Genomic DNA, 27,884 nt, shown 5'->3' on the forward strand with positions numbered 1-27,884 from the left:
GGGGAGAAGGCGGCCCTGCCCTTCACAGCCTGGGCTCCAGACCCCAGCCCAGCCCTTTCCAGGCTTCATGGCCTTGGCTCAAGTCCCTCTTCTGTGAATGCGCAGTGATAGCGACACCTCTGGGATGACTTGAAAAGACCTACCGGGTAGAATAGTTGCAGAGTTGAGTGCCACGTAGGGAACTCACAGTGGCAGCCACAGTTACCAGCGTCATCACCGTGGTGACCGTTAGTACAAGTCTTATCAGCGCCATGTAGCCCATGAACTTGATGCTCCTTCTGGGACTCTGGGACGTCCAGGTGCGCAGCTGCGGGGCTTGCGCAGCATCTCTCTCCCTGCTCCTCGCCGCTCTCTTTCCTGCTTCTTCTGCCTCGTTCTTTCTTCCTTTCTCCATGACTGTCTCTGCGGATGACAGGGCTCTTCGTCTTGGGACCAAGATACTGCATTCACCTCCTTTGTCAGCTGTTGCTCTGGAGCTATGATGACAAACATCCGGGCTCATGCTATTTGCAACCTGGGCGGTCCTGACATCCCATCATCACCGCTTCCTACCCTCCAGCAGCGTTTGCTTCAATCACTCTCGGATTCCTTGGGAAGAGCATGGAGCTAAGAGCCCTCCAGGGCCTGGAAATCCCTCCGCCTGGGCCTGCTGCCACCTGCCCCCAGACAGGAAGCAGAGGCCCAGGCAGAAAGCAGGATTCAAAGAATGAAAAGCCAGGCTGTGTGAGCACCGGGGACAGAGGTCCTATAGCTGTTAGCCCAAGCGCCCGTACATCCAGCCTTCAGGCCATGCCAGCCTCTCTCGTGCCCCAGCGGAAGTGCCACAGACTCACAATCAGAAACACACCTGCGGGGCTGGGACACAGATGGCAATTCGAGGTCAAGACCAGGCTTGAGAGAGGGAGTAGAAGCCCGACACAGCAAACACCAGTTAACGTTTACAAATGTGTACTAGCAGCAACTGCCTTGGAGCGTGGGCACCATCCTGCTTGAAAAACACCCGCGTCCATCAGCTCCTTCAACTTTGACATCCTCAATGCCTCTGGCGGGGAGACAGGACAGTGTTTGTTATTCCATTTGGCAGATGGGTCAGTCGAGGTGCAGATGGGAAGTGAGAGGATCTTAGAACTGCGGTGAAACAATGGGCAACACCGACTAGGCTATCCTTCCCGATGGCCTATCTCCCTAAAAAGCCACCCAGCTGCCACTTGGGCCCTCTGTCCCCTGAGAATGCCCGACCCCTCTCCTGCCTGGGCCTTCCATGACCTCCTGGCATCCCATAGGCCTGCAGGATTTCCCGATCACAGCCCTGCTCATGCTGTGAACATTTATCATCTCCTGGTCTAGGAGGGAGGGTAAGTCAGAGAAGGCTTCCTAGAGGAGGTGACAACCAGTTGAAATCTGATGCGTGTCCAGCTGCCTTCCCCTTCCTCTCCTCATCCCCACCTTCCTCCGGGCAAGACCCATACCCACTACTTCCCCACCTGGTTCTCTGCTCAGGGGCCTCAGGAGTAGAAGCCCCTCAGAGCCTAGCGCTGAGCACAGAAGAGCAGCTCTGGCCCACGCAGGGCCCCAGTGACCTCAGACACAAGGGACCCAGCAAACAGCACACGCCCAGTTACTTTCTCTCCCCTCCCCCGCTTGCCCAGCAAATGCCCAGAGCCTGCTAGGCTCCCCATGTTGGAACACGAGGCCATAGCATCCGGAAGTGTTTCAGAGTTTCCAATGTGTTTCAAAGGGCTCCGCCACCCTGCATGTACACATCTGGCAGCTGGCACGCCCACTCTGGGCTGCGATCCTTGGCCGGAGTCACCCTTCCTGTTTTAGCCCCGAACAGCCAGCCAGCCAGAGGAATGTCCCATCTGCTCGTTTGTCCCTAACTGCAGCCATCCCTGCCCTCTGGGACGGGGGCGAATCGAGACAAGCAGGGGATCCACATCCCTGGCTGGCCTCTGTCCATGAGCCCGGGGGTCCGGCACAGCAGCCACGGACAGAGCTGGGCAGTGGGGGGGGAGCGGGGGGGAGAGCGTGTCCTCCATGAGAGCAGGGGCTTGGAGCCAGGCTGCCCCTGGGAGGAAGCCAGCACCTCTCCAAAGGACAGAGCCCCACAGACCAGGTACTGGGCTTGTCCCAACCCTCAGAGTCTCTCTACCAGGAGCCTGGCGTCATTGGGGGCATGTGTGCCGCTCAGGCCTGGTGCAGCGCCATCACCTGATAAGCATGAGCTCTCACGTCGTCGGCGTGATTTCAGAGCCCACAGTCCTCCAAGAACAGGACTCCCACCCAGGGGACAGGGCAGAAGTGCTCCGTGGCCTCTGAGGACCCAGCTGGGACCTTGCAGGTAGACCCCCAAGGCCAGTCTCAGCTCCAAGAGACAGCGAGGCTCAGGAGTGGCAGGCCCCTGCCTGTGTGTTTGTCCAGCAGGACGCGCTCCTGGGATGCTGGGTGCTGGCCTTCCAGGAAAGGCGCCTCTGGATGTTGTGAAGAGCGGTGACCATGACCGCTGGGCCCCGCCCCCTGCCGTTCACCGAAGCCGCCGCAGGCTCCGTCTCTGGGCCTCTCCCCCGCGCCTCGTGCGGACATCCAGCCACCCCACACAGTCATTGCCTGGGTCTGGGGTGGTGTCGGACCCCAGGAGGGAGAGGCACCCTGTCTGCCCTGTGTCAGGGTCCCCCAGGCCTGGCACAAGCCTGACATGTTGGACCCCAGTGAAGGCTCACAGAGGAAACACTGGGGCTTCAGGTCCTTAGGGTGCAAGTTCGACAAAACCCCCAGGGCTTACGTCTGCCCGTGGGGCCAGGGTGGGGCCCAAGGAGGAGGCTCCCTGACCTTGGGACAAGACAGTGATGGAGAAATGATAGAGGATCCAGTCCAAGGAAAAGGAAAACAGACCCTGTGGATTTCAGAAGAGCCGAGGGGGCTGCTCAGCGGGACAGGCCTGGTAAGGGGTTGGGGGAGGCATAGGCCTAAGAGGAGGTACACAACCTGGGGATGTCTGAGGGGCTCCCCAAAGTGAGCAACTGTCAGGCAGGTGTCAGAGGCCCAGAAGCAGCTCTGGTCCTGGAGGGAGCTTGCCCTGCGCCCAGGGAGTGCGGCCTCAGCTTCAGCCTCTTCGTGCAGACACACTCTGAGCCGTGTGTGGGCTTCAGGAAAGCCCAGCTCTGCCCCCTTTCTGCCTGCGTGGCCCTGGCACGTTCTGCTGCCCTTCACAGGATTACTGTGAGGTCAAGTGAGAAAATCAAACTGGTGGGTACCATCTAAATGTCGGACAGATGGCGGGTTGCTTTTCTTGGTCTTTGTACCCGTCCTGGCATCGTAAACAGCAGAGCTGAGCTGGCCAGCTGAAGTCTCAGGGCTCTTTCACTTGTGATATTCTGAGTTCTAGAAGCCCCCAGAGAGAAGCAGACAGTACAGGGAGCAGAGCTGGGCTCCTCCCAGGCATGCTCTGCTCATCGGAGGGCGACAGGGTCCCCCCTGCGCAGGCCTGACAAGCACGCGGGGATCCTCTGCTTACACACCTCTGGGGATGGGGCACTCACTCCTTACAGAGCTGGTCGGTTGCCTGGAAGAGTGTTGTCTGAGCCCAGCTGAAACCTGGGTCTTGTCCTGCCTGGATCCAGAATCCCAGGGCTTTCCCCTCGCCCGGCCCTCATCATCGCCCCCCCCACCGCCCCCCCGCACAGTGTATCCCACCCTGGAACCAGCGGTGGCCCGCATACCCCACACCTCTCCCCTCTGTGCCCGCCACTTGCTACGCCCTCTCGGAAGGTCCTCTCCCTTCTCCCGACTCCCCCGAGACTGAGTCCCCCCGGCTGTGTCCTGTCCCTTCCCCGTCAGCCCCGCAGCCCCTCCCTCACTGCATGGCTCGGGCTGCCCTGTAATTGTTGGCGTGCCTGTCTCCCTTTCACACTGTGGTGTCCTCCAGGGTACAAAGCTGGGTACAGGGGAGACGCCGCCTCAGCCCTTGCTGAGCCGAAAAGGCCCCAGTCCACCTCGCGTGGCCGGAAGAGCGGGAGAGAGAAGCTCAGCTCAGCCGGCTTCCCAGGCAGACCCTCCTTGGGCTCTTTGAAGCCCCAAGGGACCCCCAGTTGTCCATCCATCCCCCGGTCCATCCGTCCAGCCCTCCTGCCGCACTTCCTCGGGAAAACAAACACCGCTGTTGCTTGACATCGGGCGGCTGATCCTGGCAGCTAGATTAGCACTTGAAAGTTTCCCTTGCATTAATTTCAGACGGAACATAAATACGGGCTTGGACTCTTCTTCCAGGAAGAGAAACCTGGAAACCCATCGGACTCACTGGAGAGAAAACATGTGTGCTGGCCGAGGGGGCCCGGGTTGCTTTGCAGCCTTCGTGGGAACATCTGGTTCTCCCCTCCTCCCCTCCGCCGGGCCCCCCAACTCTGTCTTGAAATTATCCTCTTAATTGGTGTATTCTTCATGCTGAATGCTCACGCCTTCCTTTCCAATCCAGTGAGTCCTGGAAGGGACGCGTGTTTCGGACACTTCCCTGCTCCCAAAACATGGACTCGGGACCCCCTGCAGCCGCCAGCCCTTCAGAGCGGGGGTTCGGGCCACGTGGAGAACTGGGACGCCTCTGGATGGGAGCCCTTTGCTTCGCCTTTTACCGTCTGCGTGACCTTGAGCGAGTCTCAGCCCCTCACTGCCCTCGGCTCCCTCATCTGCAGACCTGTAGGTCCTGGAAAGGCTGCGGCGACAATGCCATGAAAAAGCCTTTGAAAAATATCGTGCTCCCGGGACACTCACCAAGAAGAAGTGTGTGTTGAGTTTATCAAATGATGGACTCCCAGAGGCAGCAGGCCCCATGGGTACTTGTGGGAAAACTGAGACTCAGAGAGGGGAAGGACACTGCCTGAGGTCACACAGCCGGCTGGCCGTTGAGCCAGGTTTTCTGTCCCAACCTTGGGACAGAATTCTTAGCCCTGTCCTGCCCTGCCTTTGGAGGACAAATGTCGGGGGGGAAGTGGGGGCCCGGCTGACAGGTAGGGACTCGCCCCAGCCTCTGCTCTGCTCACTGAGCCTCACGCTCTGCCACAGGCCTGCCGGGGCCTGAAGAAGGGACGCCTTGGTCTCCGCACTCAAGCATCATGGAGCTGTGCCCACTCCGAGCAGGACACCTTCCCGCCTGCATGTGGTACCCTTCAAGTGGCACTCTGCCTGGGGGGTCAGGGGACACAGCCGCCAAACCCACCCCCTATTTGTTAACCCTCTCATCCTCACCCAGGCCCTGCCCCTCCCCTTGCCTGTCCTCCCTGTAGCTCTGTTTGAATCCACCCATGCTGGGAGTGCTGCCTCCGTGGGCCCTTCTCCAGGAAGCCTTCCCTGATGTCCACAGCGTAGCAGCCCCTCCGCCACTGGGCCCTTTGTCTCCGAGTCTGTGTTCTCTTTCCCCTCTCTCACCTCCCTTCTGGATCTCCCTCTCTGTGTCCCTCTGCCCTGCCCTGGTCTTTTTCTAGCTCATTCTTTCTGCCCTGGTGGCCTCTCCTTTTCCCTCTCCCCCTACTGCTGCCTCTGTGTCTGTTAGAGCCGGTCTCCCGGCCACTCTCGCCTCTGCGCCTCTCTCTGTGTCCTCAGGATCTGGAGCTCTCCCCTCCCTGTCTGTCTCTGGGTGTCTCTCCTCCCTGCCTCTCCCTTGGTCCTTCTCCCGCTCGTTGTCTCTGTGGCTCTGTGCGCCCCGCCCCCACAGCCCCCCCTTGCCTCCTCTCTGTGTCCACGCAGTCTCAGCAGATGAAATGGGACACACCTTCCTGCAGAGAGCTGGCCAGGGAGCAGCTGTCGGTGCTGGAAGGAGCTGCTGAGTGGTCTCCAGGAGACCCCAGGAGCCTGGGCAAGCCACGTAGGCTAAGCCCCAGCACCGAGGGGCCCCTTTGGAAACTTTCCACACCTTCCCTGCAGGTTCCAGGATGGGTGTGGTGCCTGTTTCAGGATTTGTGACCTTGGAGGCAAGCCCGAGCCCTGTCTGCCAGCCCCTGGGGACAGCGTGCACTGGGCCCTGATTCCGGGGCTGCTGTGAGGGCCAAGCTCCTGGGATTGGTGGAATCTGTAGGAGCATCACCAAGGGGCTGAGCCGGGGCTATGGGGGCCGGGGGGGGTGGTCCATGATCTCAGGTCTCCTGGGGATAAGATGAGATCATGGAAAGGCTATAGAGAAGCAGATTCTGTCATTCATTCACTCGACAAACATTCACGAAGCCACCACCGTGTGCCAGATTTGGACTTAGCCCTGAGGACAAGGATGAACTAGGGGTGGCCCCTGCCCTCAAAAAGCTCTCAGTTGCCCTTCAAGTGGCTTGTTGGGAACACGTTCTGAAGAGGCAGCTCTAGGGTTTGGGAGCTCATTCCAACCAAGTGAGGAGGGTGAACAGGAGACAGAAGGAGGATGCTGTCGGCAGCCATTCAGGCAGAAGGCGACAGTGACCTGGGCCAGGCTCGGGTGTGCTGAGTCTAAGAGGACTCAGGAGACTGATTGGATGAGGAGAGAGAAGGAAGAGCGAAGACAGGCCATGCTGACTTGGCTGGAGGAGCTTGGCTGAGACATGTCCCAGGAGTGGGGGGGTCCCGGGGGCTGTTCAGGAAAGATGCCCAGGAGGCTGCTGCACAGATGGGTCTGAGCCAGGACAGAAGGTCCCGAGCGGTCAGCACTGTGTGCCAGCTGAAAGCACGAGAGTGGATGACCTGTCCACGGACTGTGAATAGACTGAGAAGAGAAGAAGGTTCTGGGGAGTTCCCGTCGTGGCACAGTGGAAACGAATGAGGTTGCGGGTTCCATCCTTGGCCTGGCTCAGGGGGTTAAGGATCCAGCGTTGCCATGAGCTGTGGTGTAGGTCACAGACACAGCTCGGATCCTGCGTTGCTGCGGCTCTGGTGTAGGCCGGCCGTTACAGCTCCAATTCGAGCCCTAGCCTCGGAACCTCCATATGCCACGGGTGAGGCTCTAAGGAGACAAAAGACAAAAGACAAAAAAAAAAAAAAAAGAAAAAAGAAAGAAAGAAAGAAAAGAAGGTTCTGGACAGGGTTCCCGGGGGATAGAGCAACCCAACAGGAGGCCAGTTGGTCAGGGAGCAGTGAGAGAAGCACCAAGAAATCAGAACAGGACGGTACCCTGGGGTCTTGTGAAATCAAGTCCCAAAGAGGGCAGGGAGGGGAGGGGAGGGGGTGGCCCTGGGACCAGGGCTCAGGAGGAAGGGGCTGCCCTGTGCAGTCCTGGCCTCTGGGGGCACGGAGGTGATGGCCCTTGTGGCTTAGAGAAGGAGGGGACAGGAATTTGAAAAAAATCACGGCCGTTTGCTTTCTTCCTCTCCGAGTATCTCAAGTCTTCTGTTTAGGGTCTTAAAATGTACCATGAGGGCCTGAGACCTCTGAGGCCGAGGGAACAGACGGGGTGCAGAGCAGACCCTGACACGCTGCCAGGCAGTGCTCAGGATCCAGCCGGCATCCTGCAAGGCCTGGGCCCCTCCGAATTCCCCTCCTCCACCAGCTCCAAGGGTGCTCCTTTTATTTATTTGTTTATTGTATTGTAGGGCATTTTTTTGGTCACGCCCTCTGCATGCAAAACTTCCTGGGCCAGGGATCAAACCCTCGCCACAGCCATGGCAACACCAGATCCTTAACCAGCTGAGCCACCGGGGAACGCCAGGAATGCTCCCTTTAGAGTGGCCACCCGGCCGTCAGTAAATATTCGTGCTGCTCCAGTGCAGCCTGAGGTGGCCCATTTTCCTTGCAGCTCTCAAAGTCCTCTGTGTGGGCCACTGCTGGGTCTGAAGCCCTTATGTTCACACGGGTCTCCATGGAGGCAGGAAAGGAATTGCCTTCGCTGCCAGGAGTGGATTCCAAGAGCTGCTGGCAGGGAGTTCCTGCAGCCTGTGCACCCAGGCCACCACGCCCGGTCCCCCTTCCAGCTGGACCAAGCTCAAAGGCAGGCGAGAAAAGGGTTGACTCTGTGGCCCCAGCCAGGGTCTGGCTTAGCCCATCCCTCAGAGGGCACGCCAGCCTCTGCCAAGGGACCGTCACTCCTCCTGCCTCATTAGGACTTTACAGCCTCCGCCGAGGAGGCAGCCACAGGGACCCAAGCCCATTTGACACAGGAAAACTGAGGCTGGCGGCAGGGAGCGGGTTGCTCAGAATCACACACGGGACACTCAGCCTTGGCAGAAGCCTGGGTCTTCCTCCTCTCCAGCATGGGGTCAGGGCCGGAGATGCGGGGCTTTGTCCACGTGTCTTCTGCAGTTGGCTTCCCAGGTGAGCGTCACCGACCCATTTGTGCACGAGCCGTTCCCCAGCCGGAACGCCCTCAGTGGCCCCGCCGGCACATCCTCCCCTCGGGAACTCTGATCCCATCCCTCAACCAGCAGGGCCGCCTCCAGGAAGGCTGCCTGCCCCCAGGGTGGATGAGAGGCCTCCTGAGCTTCCCTCAGCATAGTCCTTATAAGGACCCCAGATCAAAAGACCTGATTCTCAAGACTGCGAGCGCCTGGAACAGACCCCTACTCCGTCCAGACTCACTCAGCAGATAAATGTAATGCACGGGGGAGGGAAGGGAGGCAGGAGCAGGAGCATACAGTTCCGCAAATGTTCCCGGAGTCAGACAAACACCTTCGCCACAAATGCAGCCCAATCCCTCCCTGTATAGAGAGATTCGGGGAGCATCTGGGCCTAACGGGCTTGCCCAGGGTCTCAGAGAGGGTGTGGTGGGTTCTAGTCCAAGTTCCACATTCCCAGACCTGTTGATCTTTCACAGTGACCCAGAGGTGGGATGTCAGGGGCTGTGGGAGGCCGCCGAGAGAGAGGTTGTTGGATGGGGGACTTGCCGGGGAGTCTTCTTTGGTTTTGGTTTTTTTTTTTTTTTTTTTTTTTTTGGCTGCACCCACAGCACAAGGAAGTTCCCAGGCCCGTGATGGAGCCCATGCTACAACGGTGACATGAGCCACAGCAGGGAAAACACCAGGTCCTTAACCGGCTGAGCTGCCAGGGAACTCCAGGGGGAGTCTTAAAACCAGCACAGAGGTGCGCAGGGCTGGCCGGCTGGCAGAGGGCTGCGGGCTTCACCCCCCAGCTCCTGCTGCCGTGCCAGCACATCCTCTCTTCCTCGCCGCCAGCGCCTCGCTGCTCCCCACCAGCTCATCCACCTTCTGGGCTCCTCAGACCTCCCTGAGGCTGTCAACATGCTGACCTTCCGGCTTCCCACCTGTCACCACCCGCCACAGGCAATTAAAATAATAGCACAGGGATTTCCCGCCAGGTTCTGGGTTGAATGATGAGCGGGAGGGGAGCGAACGGTCCGTGGCAGCGGGGCTGTGGGGCAGACACGCGGCTGGAGGGCACAGGGGCCACCACCGCTCTGCCCATGTTGAACAAACAGTGGAGCTACGGCGAGCCAGGAGGAGGGACTCACTTGGGGCTGACTGCCAGCAGTGTCTGCCCCTCGGGGTCTCCCTGACCGCGGCCGGGGAGAGCCTCCACTGTGTTCTCAGGCCTCAAGCCTGCATCCCGCCAGCGGGCCATGCCCGGTCTCAGCTGGGGCTGTAGACTGAATGATTCGTGGCTGTATTCTCAGGTCTAGCAAGTGCATCATGAATATTTGTTGGAGGAAGGGTTAATGGGTAGAGGGTGAGTGGGAGACCCGCCCCTCCCCGCACACACACAGCAAGGCCACCCTGGCAGCACTCAGTTCTGTGCTTGTACCTCCGCTATGCTGCGGCCACTGCCTGCTGGCCCCTGAAACCGGCGCGGTTCTGTTACTCTCTCCTTTCCCAGAAGCTTACACCTCAGTGAGTCTTCAGGGGCTGTCCAGGGCCTGGGTCATCGTTCATGGGCCATAAATGTTGGATGGATGGTGAACAAATGAATCCTCAGTCCCAGATCCAGCCAACACGCACTGAGCATGCGTGGGGCAGTGGCCATGCAGTCTCCACCCACGGAGCCTGGTGAGGAGACAGACGTGAACACACAGAACCGCATCCTGTGCGAAGGGAGGGAGCCTAGAGTTGCTGGGGGAACTGATGAAGATGAGCCATAGACCTGTTGAGGCTTGAGGGCCTCCTGGAGGAGGTGTTCTCAGAGCTGAGCTTTGAGTGATGGCCGGAGGCTGTCCCTGCCTGGACGGTCAGGGCCTGGGGTCGGTTTGATGGTGTGGGGCACAGTGCACGGCATGACAGCCACTGTCCCCTGAGTCCTCACAACAACTCTCAAGCCTGCTAGTACAATCATTCCCACTTTACAGATGGGGAAACTGAGGCCCAGGGCAGGACAACCAATGAGCAGCAGAGCCAGGATTTGGACCCAGGCAGGGTGGCACTGGCACATGCCCCAGCTGTACTGCCTTTCGGGGCATCTGGCCCTTGACGTTGGTGTAGGTGGCTGGCCGGAGGCTCTCCTCCAAGCTGGTGAGCTGGCATGTGGCTGAGCCTACTTCATGTCTTGTGTTCCAGGTCACTTTCTGGGCAACAACACAGTCATTGATGTTCTTCGGCAGGCAGGGCTCGAGGTGGAGCACACACCCGCGGGGCAGACCATCCACAGGTGAGCAGCCGGGGCACCTGGGGGTGTGGGACTCACTGGCCCGAGGCTGCGCGTCTGGGACCATGCCCAACCACATCCTCCATGGCAGGCCACACCTGCCTTCCTGCCCAGGCCTGCGGGGGAGAGTGGGGGAGGAGCCTCGGGTGGGCGCCCGGGGCAGTGGAGGTGTGGATGGAGGGGCAGGAAGCCTCGAGAGATATTCAGGATCTCAGGGCTGTGATGGAGCGTGGGGTGCAAGGGCTCTGAAGGACTCCCGGTTGCTTCCCGGAGGAGCCAGGATGGGGTCCAGGCCCTGCATAGAGACGGGGCCACGGGGAGGAAGAGCAGTGGCCAGGCCGCCTCCCTGTGCCCCAGCCCCACCCACACCTGTCCTCACCTTTCTCTGACCACACCTCCTCCGCTGCTGCCCCTGGGCCGTGTCCCTCTCCCCTGATTTTCCTGCAAGGGCACACCCACGCCCCCCAAAGAGCAATAGAGTGGCAGTCATCTCTTCCAGGGGAGTTTCCTGCCCCCCCAAAAAAAACAGGCTGGAAGCTGCCCAAGGTCAGGGGCCAGCTGGCTCCGACCTGTGGTCCACGCTGCCAGCACGAAGTGGGGCGGGCATGTGCTGGGCCACCCTGGAAGACAATGACGGAACCCTCAAGCCGGGGGTTCCATGTGCAGGAACCTTCCTCCCAGGCACTGCCAGGATGTGATGTCGGCCCCTGTCCTTGCTGTTGTAAAACTCAGAGTCTAAAAGGAACTCGAAGCGTCATCTCTAATGTTTGTTGATTGCTCACTGTGCTCGGCTCTAAGCGCTCTTAACTCATTAAATCCCCACAACAACCCCAAGCGACAGGAACCATGATTATCACCACCTTAAAATGGAGGAGGAACCTGAGGCCCAGACAGGCGAAGCCACTTGCAGAAGGACTCACAGCTCAAGTCGATGGCCGTCTGGCTCTAGGGCCTCACTAAGGTCCCCCCACAACTTGCACACCCTCGGGAGCTGGGGGCGGGACTCAAGGGTGGAAGGGCTCAGAAAGGACAGCAGCCTTGCTCCCCCTTCTGCAGAGGTCAGGCCTGGGGTCCCCCCGGGGCGTTGAGCCTCTGACCTCCCAACTCCAAGCCAATACCCTCGCGGTCACCACGGCCCTGCTGGAGGAACTTCTAAACAAGCCCGCCTCACGCTCCTGCCTTCTGACCTTCTGAGTCCACCCTACCGGGCTGTCTTCCTGGACATTCGAGCCCAGCACACATCAGTTTGTCCTGGGCCAGGGGTAGGCATGTGTTTGAGGGGTGAAGGACCCAAAGTAGCCGTGGGGACAAGGGCTTCCTCAAGCTTCCCTCTCAGTCCCCAGGACCTCAAAGCTCGTTGTGTCTGTCTGGCCAGGGTGGGGGACGGGCAGGCCAGCAAGACCGCCTGGGCTCTTATCCATCTCAGAAGCCAGACCTTAGAAGAGGAACACACATCGCCCCCCCCACCCCCCGCATGCCCACTCTCCCCCCAGGCTCTGCTCTCAACCGGAGTCTCCGTTTGCAGGCTGAAATCCTGCGGGGGCAGGGGGGATGCAGAGGAGCCCCCAACAATAAAAGCCATCATCGGTCACAGGTGCTTCCTGGATCCGTCTTTTTGTCCGCCTGCTTTGAATTATCTCCCCAGCAGCTGCAGCATCTCCTGGACACTGAGAGTCTGGGGTTGCCATGGGGGCTGGGGAGGACAGGCTGAGCGGACGGTCTTCTGTCCTTTGAGGAGAGAGCGGCCCCTCACCCCGTCGTGCCCAGGGGAGTGGAGTCAGGGGACAGGCTCCCTCGGGCACCTCCTCGCTTTTCCAGCTCCTGCAACTATGGCCAGCATTTCCCCAGGCTCAGAAGTCCCCAGAAGGACGGGAGAGGAGCGGAGGGTGTTCCCAGGCTGGGGCGTCTGTGCATCACTGTATAGAATGTGGATTCCACATACACACTCCCAGTCTCACTTCAGGGCCGGCTACAGCCAGCCCCATCTGCTCCCAGGCGACGTTAAAGCGAGGCTAGGTATGTGCCAGGCACTGTGCGAAGACCTCATCTCATGCATCCTCATGACACAACCCTTTGAATCGAGTAGTATGAACTCCCATTTACCGCCACCTGCTGCTCGGATGCTTGGGTCACTGCCCTTGGTCATACAGCCAGGAAGGTGCCAAGCCAGGATGTGAACCGTGTCTGCCTAACTCCAGCTTGAGCTCTAAGCTGCTCAGCACCGCCCTGCCTCCCCTCTGCACCCAGGGGCTGCTCAGGAGACCCCGTGTTGAACCCGCATGTGGATGGTTGAGAATACGAGGCAACAACGTTCACTTTGCACACTTAAGAATGTTGGTTTCTAAAATGTCTCGAGTGCTGCCTTTGCCAGGCACTGTTCTGAGCCCTTTACCTGTGGTAACTCATGAGATCTTCACATGCAGCCATGAGGTGCCCGCTGTACCATCCCCATTTTCCAGAGCAGGAGACTGAGGCCCAGCACAGTGACGTTGGGGAATTCTCCTCCAGTCCCTCAGCCAGAGCTTATTGAATGAACGGGACCCTGACAAAGACCAGATACTCCCCCAGAGACCCGCCCAGGGCTCCCTCCCTCATCTCCTAAGAGTCTGGGCTCAGACGTCACCAGTAGGGACCAGACCGCCTCGCTGCCCAGCCTCCCACCCCCCACGCCTGTGTCCTCCCTCCTGCCTCAGCTTTCTATTTACCTTAGCACTGATCGCCATCTGTCATCCTGCCTGTCTTCCTCTCCATCCTCCGATTCCGAGTGTCAGCTCGGAGAGGGCAGGGTGCCGTCTGCTTCAGTCGCTGCTAATGCCCACCCCCCAGAAAGTGCCTGAATGCTATTGAATCAAAGCTCTAGCTCTCAACACCAGGCGATGGTTTTCCTGGGGGTGGGAGGCTCTCAGCCAGGGCACCCAGGTGTCTTCTCCTGCCGCGACCACCTTCCTTGTCACCTGTGAATAACACGCTGCACCAGGCCCGTCTCACGTGCTGTCGTCCCTTTCCAGCCCTGTGGCCCAGAGCTCAGCATCTCCACCGGCAAGGACCTCGGCGAGCCCCACCGCAGCGACCCCAGCTGCCGCCGTCCCCCCCGCACCCTCCCCGACCCCCACCGCCGCACCTGAAGAGGAGGACCCGGCCCTCTCCCCACACCTCCTGCTTCCTGACAGCCTCAGCCAGCTGGAGGAGTTCGGGAGGCAGAAGAAGTGGCACAAGAGGCAGAACAAACACCAGCGGCCTCGGCAGTTCAACGACCTCTGGGTCCGCATCGAGGACAGGTGAGCTGGGAGGGGCGGGGCTGCGGGCGGCCGGCCCCTCTCCTGTCTGCCTCCCTCAGACCAGCCAGGGCCAGGCACCCTCTGTTACCCCCAGGCCCCGCGCTAAGGGAGCAGGGCAGGTGGGCCTGGACCAGAAACCGGCTTGTCCTCATTCACCAAGATCCTCTGGTTCATCTTTCAGTGTTTATTGCTTTTTTTTTTTTTTTTTTTTTTGCTTTTTTTCAGGGTTGCATCATGGCATATGGGAGTTCCCAGGCTAGGGGTTGAATTGGAGCTGTAGCTGCCGGCCTGCGCCACAGCCACAGCAGCGCTGGATCCTTAACCCACTGACCGAGGCCAGGGATCAAACCCGCATCCTCACGGATACTAGTTGGGTTTGTTACCGCTGAGCCACAGTGGGAACTCCTCTTTCAGGGTTTATAGAACACGCTCTCATTTGACTTTTCATTTTTATTCTCAAAACGAGAGCAAAAACATTTTCCCCGACTTCAACATGAGGGAATAGATGCTTCCTTCCGGTGCGGTGGGCAAAAGTCTGCTTTGCCCTTCGCTTTCCTGGATGCGCCCGGGGTGCAGAGCCGGCTGCATTTATCCCACGGGCCAGAAGGTGAAAGTAGGAGCAAGTGGACTGGGCCGGCTGCATCGGAAGCCTGCGAGCTCCCTGCGCCCTGAGGGTTTGAGCAGCTAGCGCCCTGGCGGAGGCTGCAGGAGGCACCTGCCGTGCGGGAGGGAGGTGGCAGATCATGACCACAGGCTCATCGCGGGAGGTGATGGGAAAATCTTGTTGGAAACGGGCAGGTGCGGAAGTCATCCTGCTACACCGATACCTTCCTGTCCTCTGCCTGTGTGTCTCCCTGCCCTTGGCCTGTCACCAAAAGCTCCTGTGGCCAAGATGCTGCCTTCCACCTTCTGCCTGCAGCCCCGGCACAGAGCGCTCTCCCTAGACCCCACTCTCGGGTGGAAAGCTCCACTTCTGGGGACGCATGTCACCAGAGTCCCTGGGCTGTCCCAGTGACTGACCATCAGCGAAGGTCAGAGTCCTGCCTGCAGTAGCAGCTCAGCCCCAGACACTGCACCCCAGCACTGGGCCCTTGGAGACCCTGCGTCTCCACCTGGACCCTAAAGAGCATCCTCTGAGAGGTCCCTCAGCATCCCGGAAAGAATCACCCTGGGTACTTGCAAAATAACATCCCAGGCCCCACTCTGGACCTCGTGTATCAGAACGTGCAGCGAGGGGGCCTGGGAAGTCGCGTGCTGAACGTGCCCCGGGAGTCTTCTGAGCAGCCTTGGGAAACGCAGACCCAACTCTGCGTCTCCAGAGGCCCGGGGCGGGGGCTTGTCCAGCGTGACGCAGGGATCCCTTCCCAACCCTCCCTCAGCCAGGTCTCTGAGTCATCGAGAAGAAGGTGATATAGTCCCATCTCCTGTCTCAAGGGCAAGATTTAAGCTGTCTTAAAAAGCTTAAAAAGGAGTTCCCATCAAGGCTCAGTGGTTAATGAATCCGACTAGGATCCATGAGACTGTGGGTTCAATCCCTGGCCTTGCTCAGTGGGTTAAGGATCTGGCATTGCCATGAGCTGTGGTGTAGGTTGCAGATGTGGCACGTATCCTGCTTGGATCTCCGATTGACTCCTAGCCTGGGAACCTCCATATGCCGCGGGAGCAGCCCAAGAAAATGGCAAAAAAGACAAAAAAAAAAGCTTAAAAAGCAAGTCCCAAGTCTTGCTTTTTAAGGGCCTGTGTTGGCTTCAAGGCGCCTGAGTTGGGTTATCAGGACACGTGTTGCGGTGAGGCCCTCGGCGCAGCCTGCCCAAGGCAGAGCCATTGCTGGGGCCATATTGGCCTTGACACATTTGGCTCACGTGCCTGGCATGAGCCGCCCCTTCAAATCGGGAGCAGGGGCACAGCTACCAAGAGCCACTTCCCAGCCCCCGGGGGCTTGCGGGCTGCCAGGGAGGCGCTGGCAGCCCATGAAGCACGCCCATCAGAGCCCCAAACAACCCACCCGGTGACCAGACCCGGCCAGGACTGCTGTCAGCTCCAGTCACCGGCCCCCAGCCCCAACCATGTCTGAAAGGTAAATTTCAGCAAATGACTCCAAACGGTTTCCTTTTCACAACACGTCTCTGAAACACAGAGCCGGGTTTCAGGCGAAGAAAACAGCTTTTCTTTGGCAAGTGGGAGCCCCTTCTCCATCCCAGTAGGTAAATTGTGGTTGGATAGCTTTCTGCCATCTGGTTGGCTTGGAGAAGGAAATTTCCACCAACCGGCAGCCCGTTTGTTGAAAGTTTCTCTGCCTGCTGGGGAGGCCAGCCGGGGGGCCGAGGTGTGGGGTGCCGCTTCATCACTCGCATCTCGCCCCTTTCCCCCTCCTGGAGTCCTGAGTTCCAATTTCTCTGCGAGGCAGCAGAGGACAGCTCGCAGAGGGGGACCGGGCCCAGGTGTGGCCCTTCTGACAAAGCCACTTTCTCTGGAGCTTAAATTCCATTCGGTTTTCTCATTTTCCTCCCCCAAATCCCCCTGCATCTGTTGCCTGCCTTCTGCCCTCGCTCCGCGGCGCCTCTCCCACCTGTGCCCCTGTAGCAGGGTCCTGACATGCCTCCTGCCCCGTCCTGCCCCAGCACAGGGCGCTCCTCAGCCTGTGATTCTTCAGAGCTTCCCTCGCCCCCTCCCACCCCACCCCCCACCCCACCAGGTAAACCTCCCACCACCCAGCAGGATGCAGCCCTGGGCCTCCCTCCCTCCCACTGCGGCATGCCCCATTCCCACCTGACCTGGCAAGCCCAGCGCTGCCCCACCCCCACCTTTGTCCTGGCTTCTCTCTCTGCTGGGGGCAGATGTGAGTGGACCCGGCTGAGCTCCTGCTCTGTGCCAGGCACTGACATCCACCCATGCCCCCATCCTGCCACGAGTCCTGGAAGCAGGCTTGGTTTGACCAAGGAGAAGGCTGAGATGCAGCAAGGTCAGGGAACATGCCCAAGACCTTGTGGCAAGTCGGGTATGGAATCAGAACCTGCAGCCAGGTCTGTGTGATGCCCGGGGTCTCGTTCGTCCAGCACCACTCAGATGCCCCTGCCGCCCTCACCTAGCAAGCGTTCCTCCCTCCTCCCCACAGCGTGTTCCCTGTGCTCCCCCACATCCCACCCCGCCCCCCACCATGGGTGCCCTGTCCTGGCACCATCCCACAGATGGCAACTCCAGATTGTTTCTAGGCTGGGATTCTCTGGGTCACTGGAGGCTCACTGAGGGTTTGTTGACTGCATGCATGAGTGAGAGAAAGGGGGAGAGCATGGGGAGGGGGCCGAAGCGCCTGGCCAGGGCACCGCCTGGAGCAAGCTGGCCTCCCCTCGCCCCTCATTACCCCAGATGTAAACACACCGAAGGAAGTTTAGAGAAGCAGCAGCCCGTGGCAGGATGATTTATGGGGACCTGGGGAAAGGGCCAGGCATGTGTCCGCAGACGGCTGTGCAGCGGCAGCAGAGAGTTCTCAGGGAGCCGCTGCATCAGAGAGCAGGAGAGGCAGCAGGGCAGGGGCATGGCCAGGAGTCTGGCCAGGGTGAAGGCCGTTCCTACCCTGGCTGTGGGCAGGGCACTGCCCAGTGTGGTCGGATCTGTGACAATCCTGTTTCTTCTTTTTCGGTGAGGGCCTTGACTGGCCTCTGTAGGTCCTGCCAGCTCTGGTGTCCTCCCAGTCCACAGCCGGGGTGTGTGGGGCAGAATGGGGGTTGGATAAACACAGGAGCAAAGCACTGGGCCATCAGGACTGAAGGACGCTCATGATGCGGCAGGTGCAGGCAAAGGAGGGTTTCCCAAGCTCCAGGCACCGGCGTTGGGATGTGGTTCTCGGAGCCCTGTGGGTGCCACCGTGTGGGGACAGGGGTATAGGATACATATGTGCAGGGTCATTGCCCTCCTGGGCCTTGATTTCCCTGGAGGTGTGAGCAGATGGCTCGAGCAGTGTCTTCTCCCCCCGGGCCCCTAGGAGGCTCTGCATGCCTCCCCCTGACCTGCCAGCCTGCCCCGAGGTTCTCCAGCTCAGCGCCCCCTACGCGGCCAGGCCTTCTCCTGGGACCATCCAGAGTGCTCAGCATCTCTGCGTGGGGCCAGGACCCCATCTGACTAGAGGATGAAGCCCCAAGAGAAACGGGAACAGAGCCACTCAGGATAAAATGCAGCGGATTCAGGCAGCATCCCCAGGCCTCTTTGTACTTGTTTGGAGACTCGGAGTAAAAAGATGGTGCTTGTAAAGTGGGGAGCCAGCCTCGAATCGCAGGATACTCAGTAACGCCGTCTCCAGGGTTGGGGGCCCCTCCAGGAATCCAGGATGCCGCGCACCCCATCTCCCAGCAGGAAGCTGCTCCTGGGCCTTCAGCGCATCTTAGGCTTAAACGAGCTCCTAGGCGAGCCCCACCCAGACAAACAGCAGTGCACTGGCCACGTGTTCGCCGCCCAGCCTGTGTCCAGCGCTGGTGGGGACTGGAGCAGGGAGTCGTGGCTCGTGGCCAGGCAGGGACAGCTTCTGCTGAAAGCTCCAGGGAGCCATGGCCGGTCTGCTTGTGCCCGGCAAGGGATCTGGCCAGCAAGGGCCAGCGGGTCAGTGTCCCCGAGGGTCTGAGTGACTCAGGGAGGCTGAGGGGAGGGCGAAGGCATTCCTGGCAGAGACCGTGTGGCCAAAGCAGGGAGGCTGACGTGGGCCTTAGAGGCCAGGATGTAGAGCTCGGGGCGAGCCAGCCACGTTAGGTCTCTGCCTGCACCAGACCCAGCTGCCTCGATGGTTCCAGCCCCATCACATCCACGCTCCACCCCAGCCAGCAGGGCCGCCCGTCACCCAGGGCCTCACGCCCCCAGCCCCATCTCCACTTCGCCTACCTGGAACCCTCTGAGGAGGTCGCCTGGGGCACAGCACACTGCTGCTGTATTGAGGGAAAGCCGCGGCCCAAGAGTCCGCAGACTCAGCCCTGGTGGCTCTCAGAGACCCCTTTGCAGGACTGGGGCTTCTCCACGAGGCCCTGCAGAGGGGCCTTGGGGCAGCCAGCTGACGTGGCTCAGGCCCTGGCCCTGCTGTCCTGTGCTTTCTACCTCGGGTGTCTGCCTAAGATCTCACATCTGGCTTCTGCTTCTAGAAAAGAGTTCAAAGTCCCAGGGTCTGCCCCCGCTCCTTCATTGTACACATGGGGAAACTGAGCCCCAGAGGACAAGACTTGCCCAAAGTCATACCGCAAACGGGACTGTCAGGCGGGCTAGACGGAGGCATCTGCCTTCCCCGCAGGCAGAGGGCCCTTCCCCACGGGAGGGGCCCTGTCAGCCCAGCATGCACTCAGCCGGCCTCTCGGGGCCTGCCATCCGCGGAGCCTGGGACACTCAGTGTTTGGTTTGGCTTCCAGGCCACTTTGCTGTGACACGATTTTCCTCAGCACGGGCCAGGGGCAGGGGGAGAGGGGGTTCTCAACCAGGGAAGTGGGCTTTGTGAGCAGAGTGGGCTCTCTGTGCCCCCCCCCCCGCCTCACCCCATTTCCCCGGGATTCCTTCCAAGCAATAAAACCCCCACTCAGGCTCCAAGGGGGCCTTGGCATCTTTGGTTTTCAAAGTGCAAAAACAAATGCCTCTGGGCGCCTGGTGAGAGAGACAAGGTTCTCATGATTCCTGCTTGGTCTTCATTCTGACAGCAGGGGCTGCCTGACCCCAGCCTGGACCGCCCCCCGCTCTGAGCACCCTACGTGGCAGCCCAGCCTCCTCTCCTGAGGCCAGCCTCCTGGCCTCCCAGCTGCTCGCTCAGGCTGCAAAGCTGGGGCAGCGGCTGGAGGAACTTTTCATTAGAAGAGAAGGGAGGGAAGGGGCTGCAGCTGTGACCCTGCTGGGCGTGGGCAGGATCCCCCTCCAGGGCCGAGCCACAGGGGGCCTCCTCCCGGCCCTGGCCAGCCTTCCCCTGGGAGCACAAGGTCTCAGCAGGAAGGGCCGCGCTTCGTTCTCCGCTTGCTTGTCTGCACGGTTAGGGATGGCAGCTCGGCCCCGCTCAGGCTGGGGAGGCAGGCAGCCTGGGGCCCATCTTCAGGCTCAGTTTCCTCATCTTGGAAATGGGAATAATGGTAAGTCGACACGCGTGTGGCCTCAGGCTCGGGGCCTGCTGGCACCCGGGAAGTGCCCCGTAAATAGAGGACCCCATTAGTGAGCAAGACAGACCCGATCGTTAATAATGGCGGGATGAGCAGCCAACCCCATAGAGCGCTTCCTGTGTGCCAGGCTGTTCTTAGCACCTTAGGTCCGAAACGCGTTCGAACCTTGTTGCATGGACAGGCGCCCCTGTCAGTGTGATGGGTGAGAAGTGCACGAGGCTTTATGGGCGCCTCGACTCTCCCAGGTGGCACTGGGGGCAGGAGCACAGATCAAAGAGGCCTCGGGGCGAGGGGCTTGGAAACAGGCCCGTCAAAGGCGAGTCAGAAAATGGCAGCAGGACAGGAGATGCGACTGGGGGGGGGCAGGGGGTGCTAGTTAGGAGAGCCCAGAGCTCAGAAAGCTGAGGTCAGCTGACGCCGGATCCTGTGAGAGGTCTCAGGGGCCCTGAAGGCCCGCGCAGGGTGGGAGGCGTCACCTCCCGGCTGGTGCGGCTCATAAGGGACATTCGAAGCCACCTGGTCCGTGGCCGCCCCTCTAGTTCCACCCACACCCTCTGCTCAGGGACGCCGTCCCGCCCCGCCGTCTGCGATGCGTAACGAGCATTTAGTCCCTCCTCTCCTGATAGTTCCTCTGGGAATTGCTAAATTCCCAGAGTACAGATACCACCCTGCGGTGTCCGGGGGGAGAAGAATGTCCCTCAAGGGTGTGGCGGATTCCTGGGGCCACAGCGTGCCCAGGAGGAGGGCAGAGAGGCAGGAACAGGGCAGGGAGTGACGAGGCCCTCTTTTCTGAGTGTGCGCTGACACCCAGCAGAGGTCTGGGCCCACGTGCAGGCAGGGGTGTGCTGGTGACCCCCAGGCTCCCCTGCCCACCCCCACCCCCACCCCCGCAGAGACTGAGTGAGGGTCCAGCCAGCACGGCAAGGGGGCCAGGCTGCGTGGTGCCTATAGGGCTCCCACGTGACATGGCCAGTTGTCAGGGCCTTGGCCCAGCAGGTGGAGGGGTGGGCAGGGCTGGGGGGACTCTGGACCTAGAGTGTGAGCAGCCTGTCGGTGGGAGGACAGGCCCTGGAGAGCAGGCGGTGTCCCGTGTGGAGGAGGCTGCCGCGCTCTCTGCAGATGCCCAGAGAGGGGCAAGCTTCCTGCCCAGCCGTCAACTGCTGGTGAGCATCCACTGGGTGCCTCTTCAGACCCTGCTCCTGCCAAGTTACTCACTCTCCTTGTGCCTCAGTTTCTTCACAAGAAAAATGGGATAAGAGTCTTCCCCGCCTTGTGGTATCATCGTGAGGATTCGAGGGGAACGTGTGCTACATACGGGGCACAGAGCTGGCAGCACCCTGACTAAGTCCTCTCCTTGCCGCGGGGAGCACCGCCCTCAGCCATGTGCAAGCCGGACGGCTGGCTGCGGCGTCACCTCTTCCAGGAGGCCCTCCTAGCTGTGCACTGGGTTGTGTGCCCCCTGCCCCTAGCCTTCCCCTCCCGTGTTTGCCCCCCTGCAGTGACAGCACCTCCACCCCCCACACCCCATCTGCCTCTTCTCAGACCCTCCACCCACCTCTCCATCACCCCCCACCCCCGCCGCTGCCTAGGCTGCACAGGGCGCATCACTTCTGGGGCCCAGGCTTTTTCCTTCACCCCAGAGCCTTCTGCCACTTCGCTATGCCTCTGTCATTGTCCCCTCTCTCCTCTAGTCTCTGTCTTGCCCCCTGCCCCCTCTTTGTTCAGCCTTTCTTATCTCCCTCTCCAGGACCTGAGCTGATGACCTGCTCTTGGTCCCCACCCTCCCCCTGCTTCCCAACGCCACCACCACGTGGCGGCCTCAGCCTGCCAATTCATTCTGCACTTCGTCGCTTTCCATTTCTGTCTCACTCCTGTCTCTCTGCCTCGGCCCTGCTATCTCTTTCAGTAGGTTTCCAGAGCCTCACCCATGACCCCCCAGATTGGCTTCTGTTGTTATAAGTTCATCAACACACCTTATGGTTCTGCACAGGGGGAGCCAGCCAGGGCTCCTGCTCCGAGAGGCGCCACCTGCTCCCTCTGGGACCTGGCCCCAGGGACCCTCCCTGAGCCTCAGTCTCCTCCTCTGGCGAAGGGGGTAATGAGACCGTTCAAACATACCAGGGATGCTGCTTGTCAAGTGCAGACTCCCGGCGGATGCTCGGCGACAGGCAGCCGTGATGAGGCGGGCGATGGTGCGGCAGTTTGGGCGTTTGTGTTCTGTCCACTTCAGCCCGGGGAGGGACTCAGGGCAGCAGGAGGCCGGGGCCCCTGTGTACAAAGTATGGGCTCCCTGCCTTGGTGTGACCCCAGCTAGATCTCCTCTGCCGGGACCCAGTGCTCTTGAGGGGTTGCCCTTGAGGGGTCGCCCTTGAGGCCCACCATGTGGCTCTGGGCTGCTCACTTTCCCTCCAGGAGCCTCTGCTTCCATCTCCATGTTATAAGGAAAAAAAATAGATTCACTACAAAGTTGGATGCGAAGCCTGAGACCACAGCCCAGGACGAGGCTACGCAGCCGTCACTTCATGTTCCATTGTTTTCTCCTTCCAGCACCACCGCCTCGCCACCCCCACTGCCCTTCCAGACGACGCAAAGCTCCGGGACGGCCAAGCCCCCCGTCCAGCTCTCCGACCTGCTGCAGCAGCAGGAAGAGCCAGGGCGGGCCAGCAACTCTGCGCCCAGCTCACAGCCCGCCCTGGGCCTCCTCCCCACCGTCGCTGCCAGCATTGCTGCCCCCTTCCTGCTGCACACCCTGGGGCCCTCCTGACCTCGGCTGCCCGCCCACCCGCCCTGTGCAGACAGAGAGGCCAGAGAAATGCCAGGAGGGTCTGCGGCCACAGCCACTGCCCCTGCCGCCACCTGCGGGGGTGTCTGACAGCTCGCAGGCAGTCCAGACGGGGTCCGTTAGAACACTAGAGCTTTATTGTACCTGAGTTACATCTTCTTTTTTGTAGAAGGATCTTAATTTCCCATAGTGCTATGGGGCTCTTTTGTAAAATATGTGTCCATATTAAAAAAGAAAAATGTATTTATTCTACCGATAAAACTATTTTTATGTGGCCAAGGTTAATGACCCCTTAGCCAGCCCCAGCGCCAACCCAGGAGGCGAACCCAGGTGGCCAGGACATCTGCGACCTTGTGGAGACCATGGCTTTGAACTGGCTTACGCTTGGCTCAGTGGAAGCCTCCCGGGTCTGGGTTCGGCTTCTCCCACCGCGGGGGCCTCAGAGGAAGGGGCAGGCAGACAGGCTTAGCTTTTGTGAAGCTGGATTTGGGAGCCAGAGATGTGAATGCCGACGGGCCTTCCCTCCCTGGATACATCCTGGGGAAGGAAGAGCCTCTCGGAAAGGGAATGCTGCTATTTCGAAACCCCTGAGTGTCTGTGAACCGGCCCTCCAGAGCTCTTGGTAAGTGTTCCGACCAAAGCCCTGCGGTGTGGGGAGGGATGCTGGTGCCGAGGGAGGTGGTCCCCGGCCCCGAGTGACAGGTGGTTAAATGCACCAAAGACGGGAAGGCAGGTGGCCAAGATCACAGAGCAGGTGGGCGGTCCGAGGTGTGAGTTCAGACTTCCCTGTTCTGGAATTGTGAATCCAGCTTGCCTTCCAGGAGAGGCTGTTGAAGTCATAGCCAAATGGAGTAAGTTGAGCCACGAGACAGGCGTGGGCGCACGAGGGCAGTTTTAGGGACAGAGCCTCCAGGAGTCCCGTGGTAACCCTGCTTGCAACGCACGCTGCCATTGGTCCAAAGCCTGCAGCGTGGCAGGCACTTTGCACACTCATTTTGTCACAGTGAGATGTGATCATCCCCACTTCACAGATGAGGAAACTGAGCCTCCGTAAAAGCTAAAGGGACTTGTTCAATGTCACCCAGCCAGGACGTGGCCCTAGATCCGTGTGATTCAAAAGCTATGCTTGTCCCCTGGACCATATTCTGTCATGTTCTCTTTGCCCAAGGAAGCCACATGGGGGGGCAGAAGTCACCCAGAGGGGCAGCCCGTGCTTCTTACTCCAGCCTGAGACCACGTGGTCGCTCTGGCACATGTCCTCTGCCCGACTTGTCTTATCTTGGAGCCAGTGAGAGGCTTTCCTGCCCACTCAGAGGCTGGGGGGTGGGGGGACAGCCATGATAGGCCTGCAGAGCCAGAGTAGACAAACGGGGGCCGGCAGGCCACTCAGACTCGGAGAAACTGACCTTGCTCCTCGGTCCCCAGGGCGGTAGCCAAGAAGGCAGAAGACCCAGGTTGGCTGCCTCCCAGCCGCCAGCCCTTACTGGGCTGGCAGCTCATCAGTTACAGAGTCTCGGGACCCAAGTGCAGAAGGGGCCCTACACTGGACAGATAATAGCAGTGAAAGTAAAACCAAGGCCCAGAGAGAAGAGGTGTCTCCCCAAGGCTGCACAGCTGGGCCGATCTGCCGACTCCCACTCCATGCTCCCGGCGCCACTGCCCTGTGGGCTTCCTGGCAGGCCTGGTGGGCCTGATTAGAACCAGTGCCGTCATGCCCAGCTCGGTAGCTGTCTCCCTCTGAGACAGGAGAATTCTGGGCAGCTGGTCCGATGGTGAGAAGTCCCACGGCCATCTTGGCAGGAAGCTGAATTCTTTTCAGCTCTGATCCAGATGGATGTGTTTGAACTTGAGACCTGGCAGAAGCCCTGAGCTCTACTTCAGAGAGGGTCCAGCCAGCCCCATGGGTACCACACTGTAAACTGAACTTGACCCTAGCCAGGGCTGGAGTCCCTTTATCCTTGGCAGAAATGTGACTTCCTATTTCGGAGCGGGAAGGGCTTTAGCTGACTTATAAAGCAGGCTCAGAAGGCCTATTGGACATCAAACAGATCATGCAGAGTGCTATTTGGATGAGATAAGTGTGAAAGAATTAGAAACACACAGGCCAGATTTCCCTCCGTTCAGGGCAGAGTGTGGCATGAAAGGTATTGAGATGGAGCTTGAGGTTAATTAAAGATGAAGCATTTGGTAAGCAGTCCAGGCACCTGACCGCATGCCCAGACCTGTGCCAGGCACAGGGCCAAAGAGGTAAATGAATGCAGTGTGTGATTATCAGGCACACGCAGTGCCAGGCTCTATGGTGGGGCCAGATCTAGCTGCCTTTCTTGGCCCAGACCAACTCGTCATCAAATGGAACAAGCAGCCCCCATCCTGGCTTTCTAGAAGGACCCATAGAGGTCATCTTGTCCAGGCCCCTGACCTCGGGCTGATTCCCCAGATCCCTCCTCAGGGCATGCTGGGAAATTCCAGACTCCCTCTACCACGCCCTCAAGTGTTTAAAGAAAGTCACCTGGGCAGCAGATGGATGGACCAACTGCCCAGGTAGACTTCAGTGGGACAGCCAGAGCCAGTGTCAGCTAGGCTTCTACAGCTCAAGTTCACGGGTCCCCAGGGGCCCACTGGCCAGGGCGTGAGATGAGCTAAACTTGCCGATCTAGGTCCCAGAAGATCGGAGGCTCATATACGAAAGTCTGCATGGCTGTGGCCCTTGAACCCTCTCTTCCTGGGCCAGGGTACCACCTTTCCATCCGCAGCCCCTCACGCACTTTGGAATGACCTGTCCACCACAGCTGATATTTTTTTTTTCCAGCACATTCTTTGTGCCTCACCTCCTAAAATGCCCCTGCTGCTCTGAGGGCATCATGTGTGTGTCTTAGGACTTTGACCTTTGGCCTTGAGGCAGGCAGAGTAGACTGAGAGCCAGCGTGTTCGTGGTGGCCCCGGGTCCCTTTCTGGGTCAGGTCTGGCCGTGTCTTCCAACCTCCCTCCCGGCCATGCTGTCGCACCTGCAGCCAGGTGAAGCAGGGCTGTTGAGGTGTGTGAGTCAGGCGGCAGGGAGCTGAGAAGAGCCACGGATGGCCCTTCCAGCTCTGAGATTAAAAGATTTGGAGTCCACAAGGTTGAGCGCGTACTGATTGGCCAGGGTACCTTTGCCCAGAAAGACTGAGCAGGCTTTCCTCACGCCGCATGCTCTATCGTCCAGTGCTTGGCCTCGGTTATATTTGGGCAAGACTAGGGACTTGGGACCTAGGGACTTAGGCCCCTTGTCCCACCTGCCCAGTCTCTCGCCCAGGGCCATGGTCACAAGGCTCCCAAAGAAAGGTTTTCCTAAAGGAAACCATGAAAGTGCCATGGAGGAGAGAGGTTCTGCCTGGCAGTTGCAGCTTTGCAGGTATCCTGTGTGGCAGAGAACAGAACCAGGCCTGGGGACGTGTCCCTCAGCCTGGCATTCTACCCGCTCCAAGATTGGGCCCCTCAGACCGTGCCAGCTTTGGCTCCCATCTCTCCCATTCTGTGCCTGGCCAGAATAGACAGGAGATTTCACGCATGCTGCTTCCTAGGCCTGGAAACGCCCTTCTCTTACCCCTAACTGCTCATCCTCTGAGGTTCAACTCAGATGGCACCTCCTCCAGGAAGCCCTCTGGGTTGAGACCGTCCGTGTTTCTGCTCTCTGTCGGACTGTGAGCTTCTTGACAGCAAGATCATGGGAATTCATCTTTGTCCCCTCATAGGACACAGATGTGTGGCGAGGACAGAGGCAGGAAGGAGGGAAGGAAAGGAGAGGCAGACCTTAGCTCCATTAGTGGGAGAGTCTGCACAGCCAAAGCTGTCGAAAGATGCCAGGTGCCCCCACAGTTGGTGAGTCTCCCATCAGGAGCAGTGTGAGCAGGGCAGTAGGCCCACTGGTAGGAGAGTTGGAGTCTTGGCAAGGGTGTGGGTAGGGTCCCTCCTGGCTCTTTAATGCTCAGGTTCTTTCAACATTGTTATGTTTCCAAAAATTCATCTAAGCAGCCAAAAAAATCACCCGGGCTGGCTGTCTAAACCCGTAACTTTCAGAAATCAGGCCAGCTTCACCCCTCCCGCCCCACCTCCGGTTCCTCAACAGCCCAGCCGCCAGACGTGAATTGGCAGGCTTGCCTGCTGCCCTGGGGCAGGGGCGCTTCTGGGCGGTGGGGGCAGGCTGGACCTGAACCCGGGCCCCTGGTCCCAGCCCAGAGCCGTTCCCTCCCTGCGCCCAACCCTTCAGGAGGAAGAGGGGGTTATGAGAACCGACTGAGCCAGACCGGGCACTTTCGCAGGAGCAGCAGCACGCACTCCCCTCTCCCCACGGGCTCCAAACGTGTGGCCTCTTCCTTTGCAGATATGTTCTAGGTACTCCTTCACTTTGCTGGGTGACCTTGGGCGAGTCCCTACCCCTCTCTGAGCCTCCATCTCCTCTTCTGTCAATGGAGACTTTGTTCCCTGCTGGGGCTATCCTGGGGCCGGGGGGGAACGCCGGGTGCACCTGGGGGCCCCACGAAGATGAGGTGCTGCCCCTCCCCAGGGCTAGTGCTCGGCTTTCCTCCCAGGACCCAAGGCTGCCATGGGGTCAGTTGGGAGCATGTGGCAGGCAGGGAAGGTATCGGAGTGGCACGCCTTGACGGGCCCTCCACCCCAAGTCCCACTGCAGGGAGAGTGGCCTTTGAACAAGGCCCGGGTCTAGGAAGTTTCTGGCGGGGCCATGAGACAGCTTGGGCCCCAGTGGCTGGGGTGGCCAGGGCGGACTCTTGGCCAAGAGATGTTCAAGCCCAGAGCAGGCCCCGTCCCTGGGCCTCAGAGAGACCGCGGGACATCCCACCTGCCTCTCCCTGTGTGACACAAGCTTCAGATCCCAATGTATTGGAAAGGTATTCGTGTTGTTCTTTTAATGGCCTCTTTCCCTCGCCTCTGTGAATTCTCCTGAAGAGTTCTTTTAAGAATATAATAGAAGACAAAGAAAGATGCTATTAATGTTATTTTGCTGAAAATATTTTTGTAGCATAATATATTAATAAAAGACATGGTGATTTCAATGGGATGGTGTCTCCGTGTGCCAGCAGCTCCCCTCCCCCTGCCAGGAGCGGGTTGGGAAGTCGCCTTTCCCGGGAGAGCCAGGACCAAAGGCAGTGGCGCCCATGCAGAAACGCGGGCAGGCTTGGG

The 27,884-nt window shown here is 59.6% G+C and overlaps 1 protein-coding gene across 1 annotated transcript in view; it reads left to right on the forward strand.

The window, feature by feature from the left end:
• TRABD2B (TraB domain containing 2B) overlaps positions 1 to 27,757 on the forward strand; it is a 214,683-nt gene extending 186,926 nt beyond the window's left edge. The window contains exons 5-7 of the mRNA XM_021096678.2: positions 10,446 to 10,536; positions 13,542 to 13,811; positions 22,472 to 27,757. Coding sequence (XP_020952337.1) covers positions 10,446 to 10,536; positions 13,542 to 13,811; positions 22,472 to 22,688 — 578 coding nt within the window. The 3' untranslated portion in view covers positions 22,689 to 27,757. The remainder of the gene's footprint in view (positions 1 to 10,445; positions 10,537 to 13,541; positions 13,812 to 22,471) is intronic.
• Positions 27,758 to 27,884: the final 127 nt, after the last annotated feature.

The sequence above is a fragment of the Sus scrofa genome, chromosome 6, assembly GCF_054392235.1.
Source record: "Sus scrofa isolate SSC_HxYL_T2T_F1_AM1 chromosome 6, Sscrofa_HxYL_maternal_Yorkshire_Landrace_v2.0, whole genome shotgun sequence".
In the NCBI taxonomy this organism is placed as follows: domain Eukaryota; kingdom Metazoa; phylum Chordata; class Mammalia; order Artiodactyla; family Suidae; genus Sus; species Sus scrofa.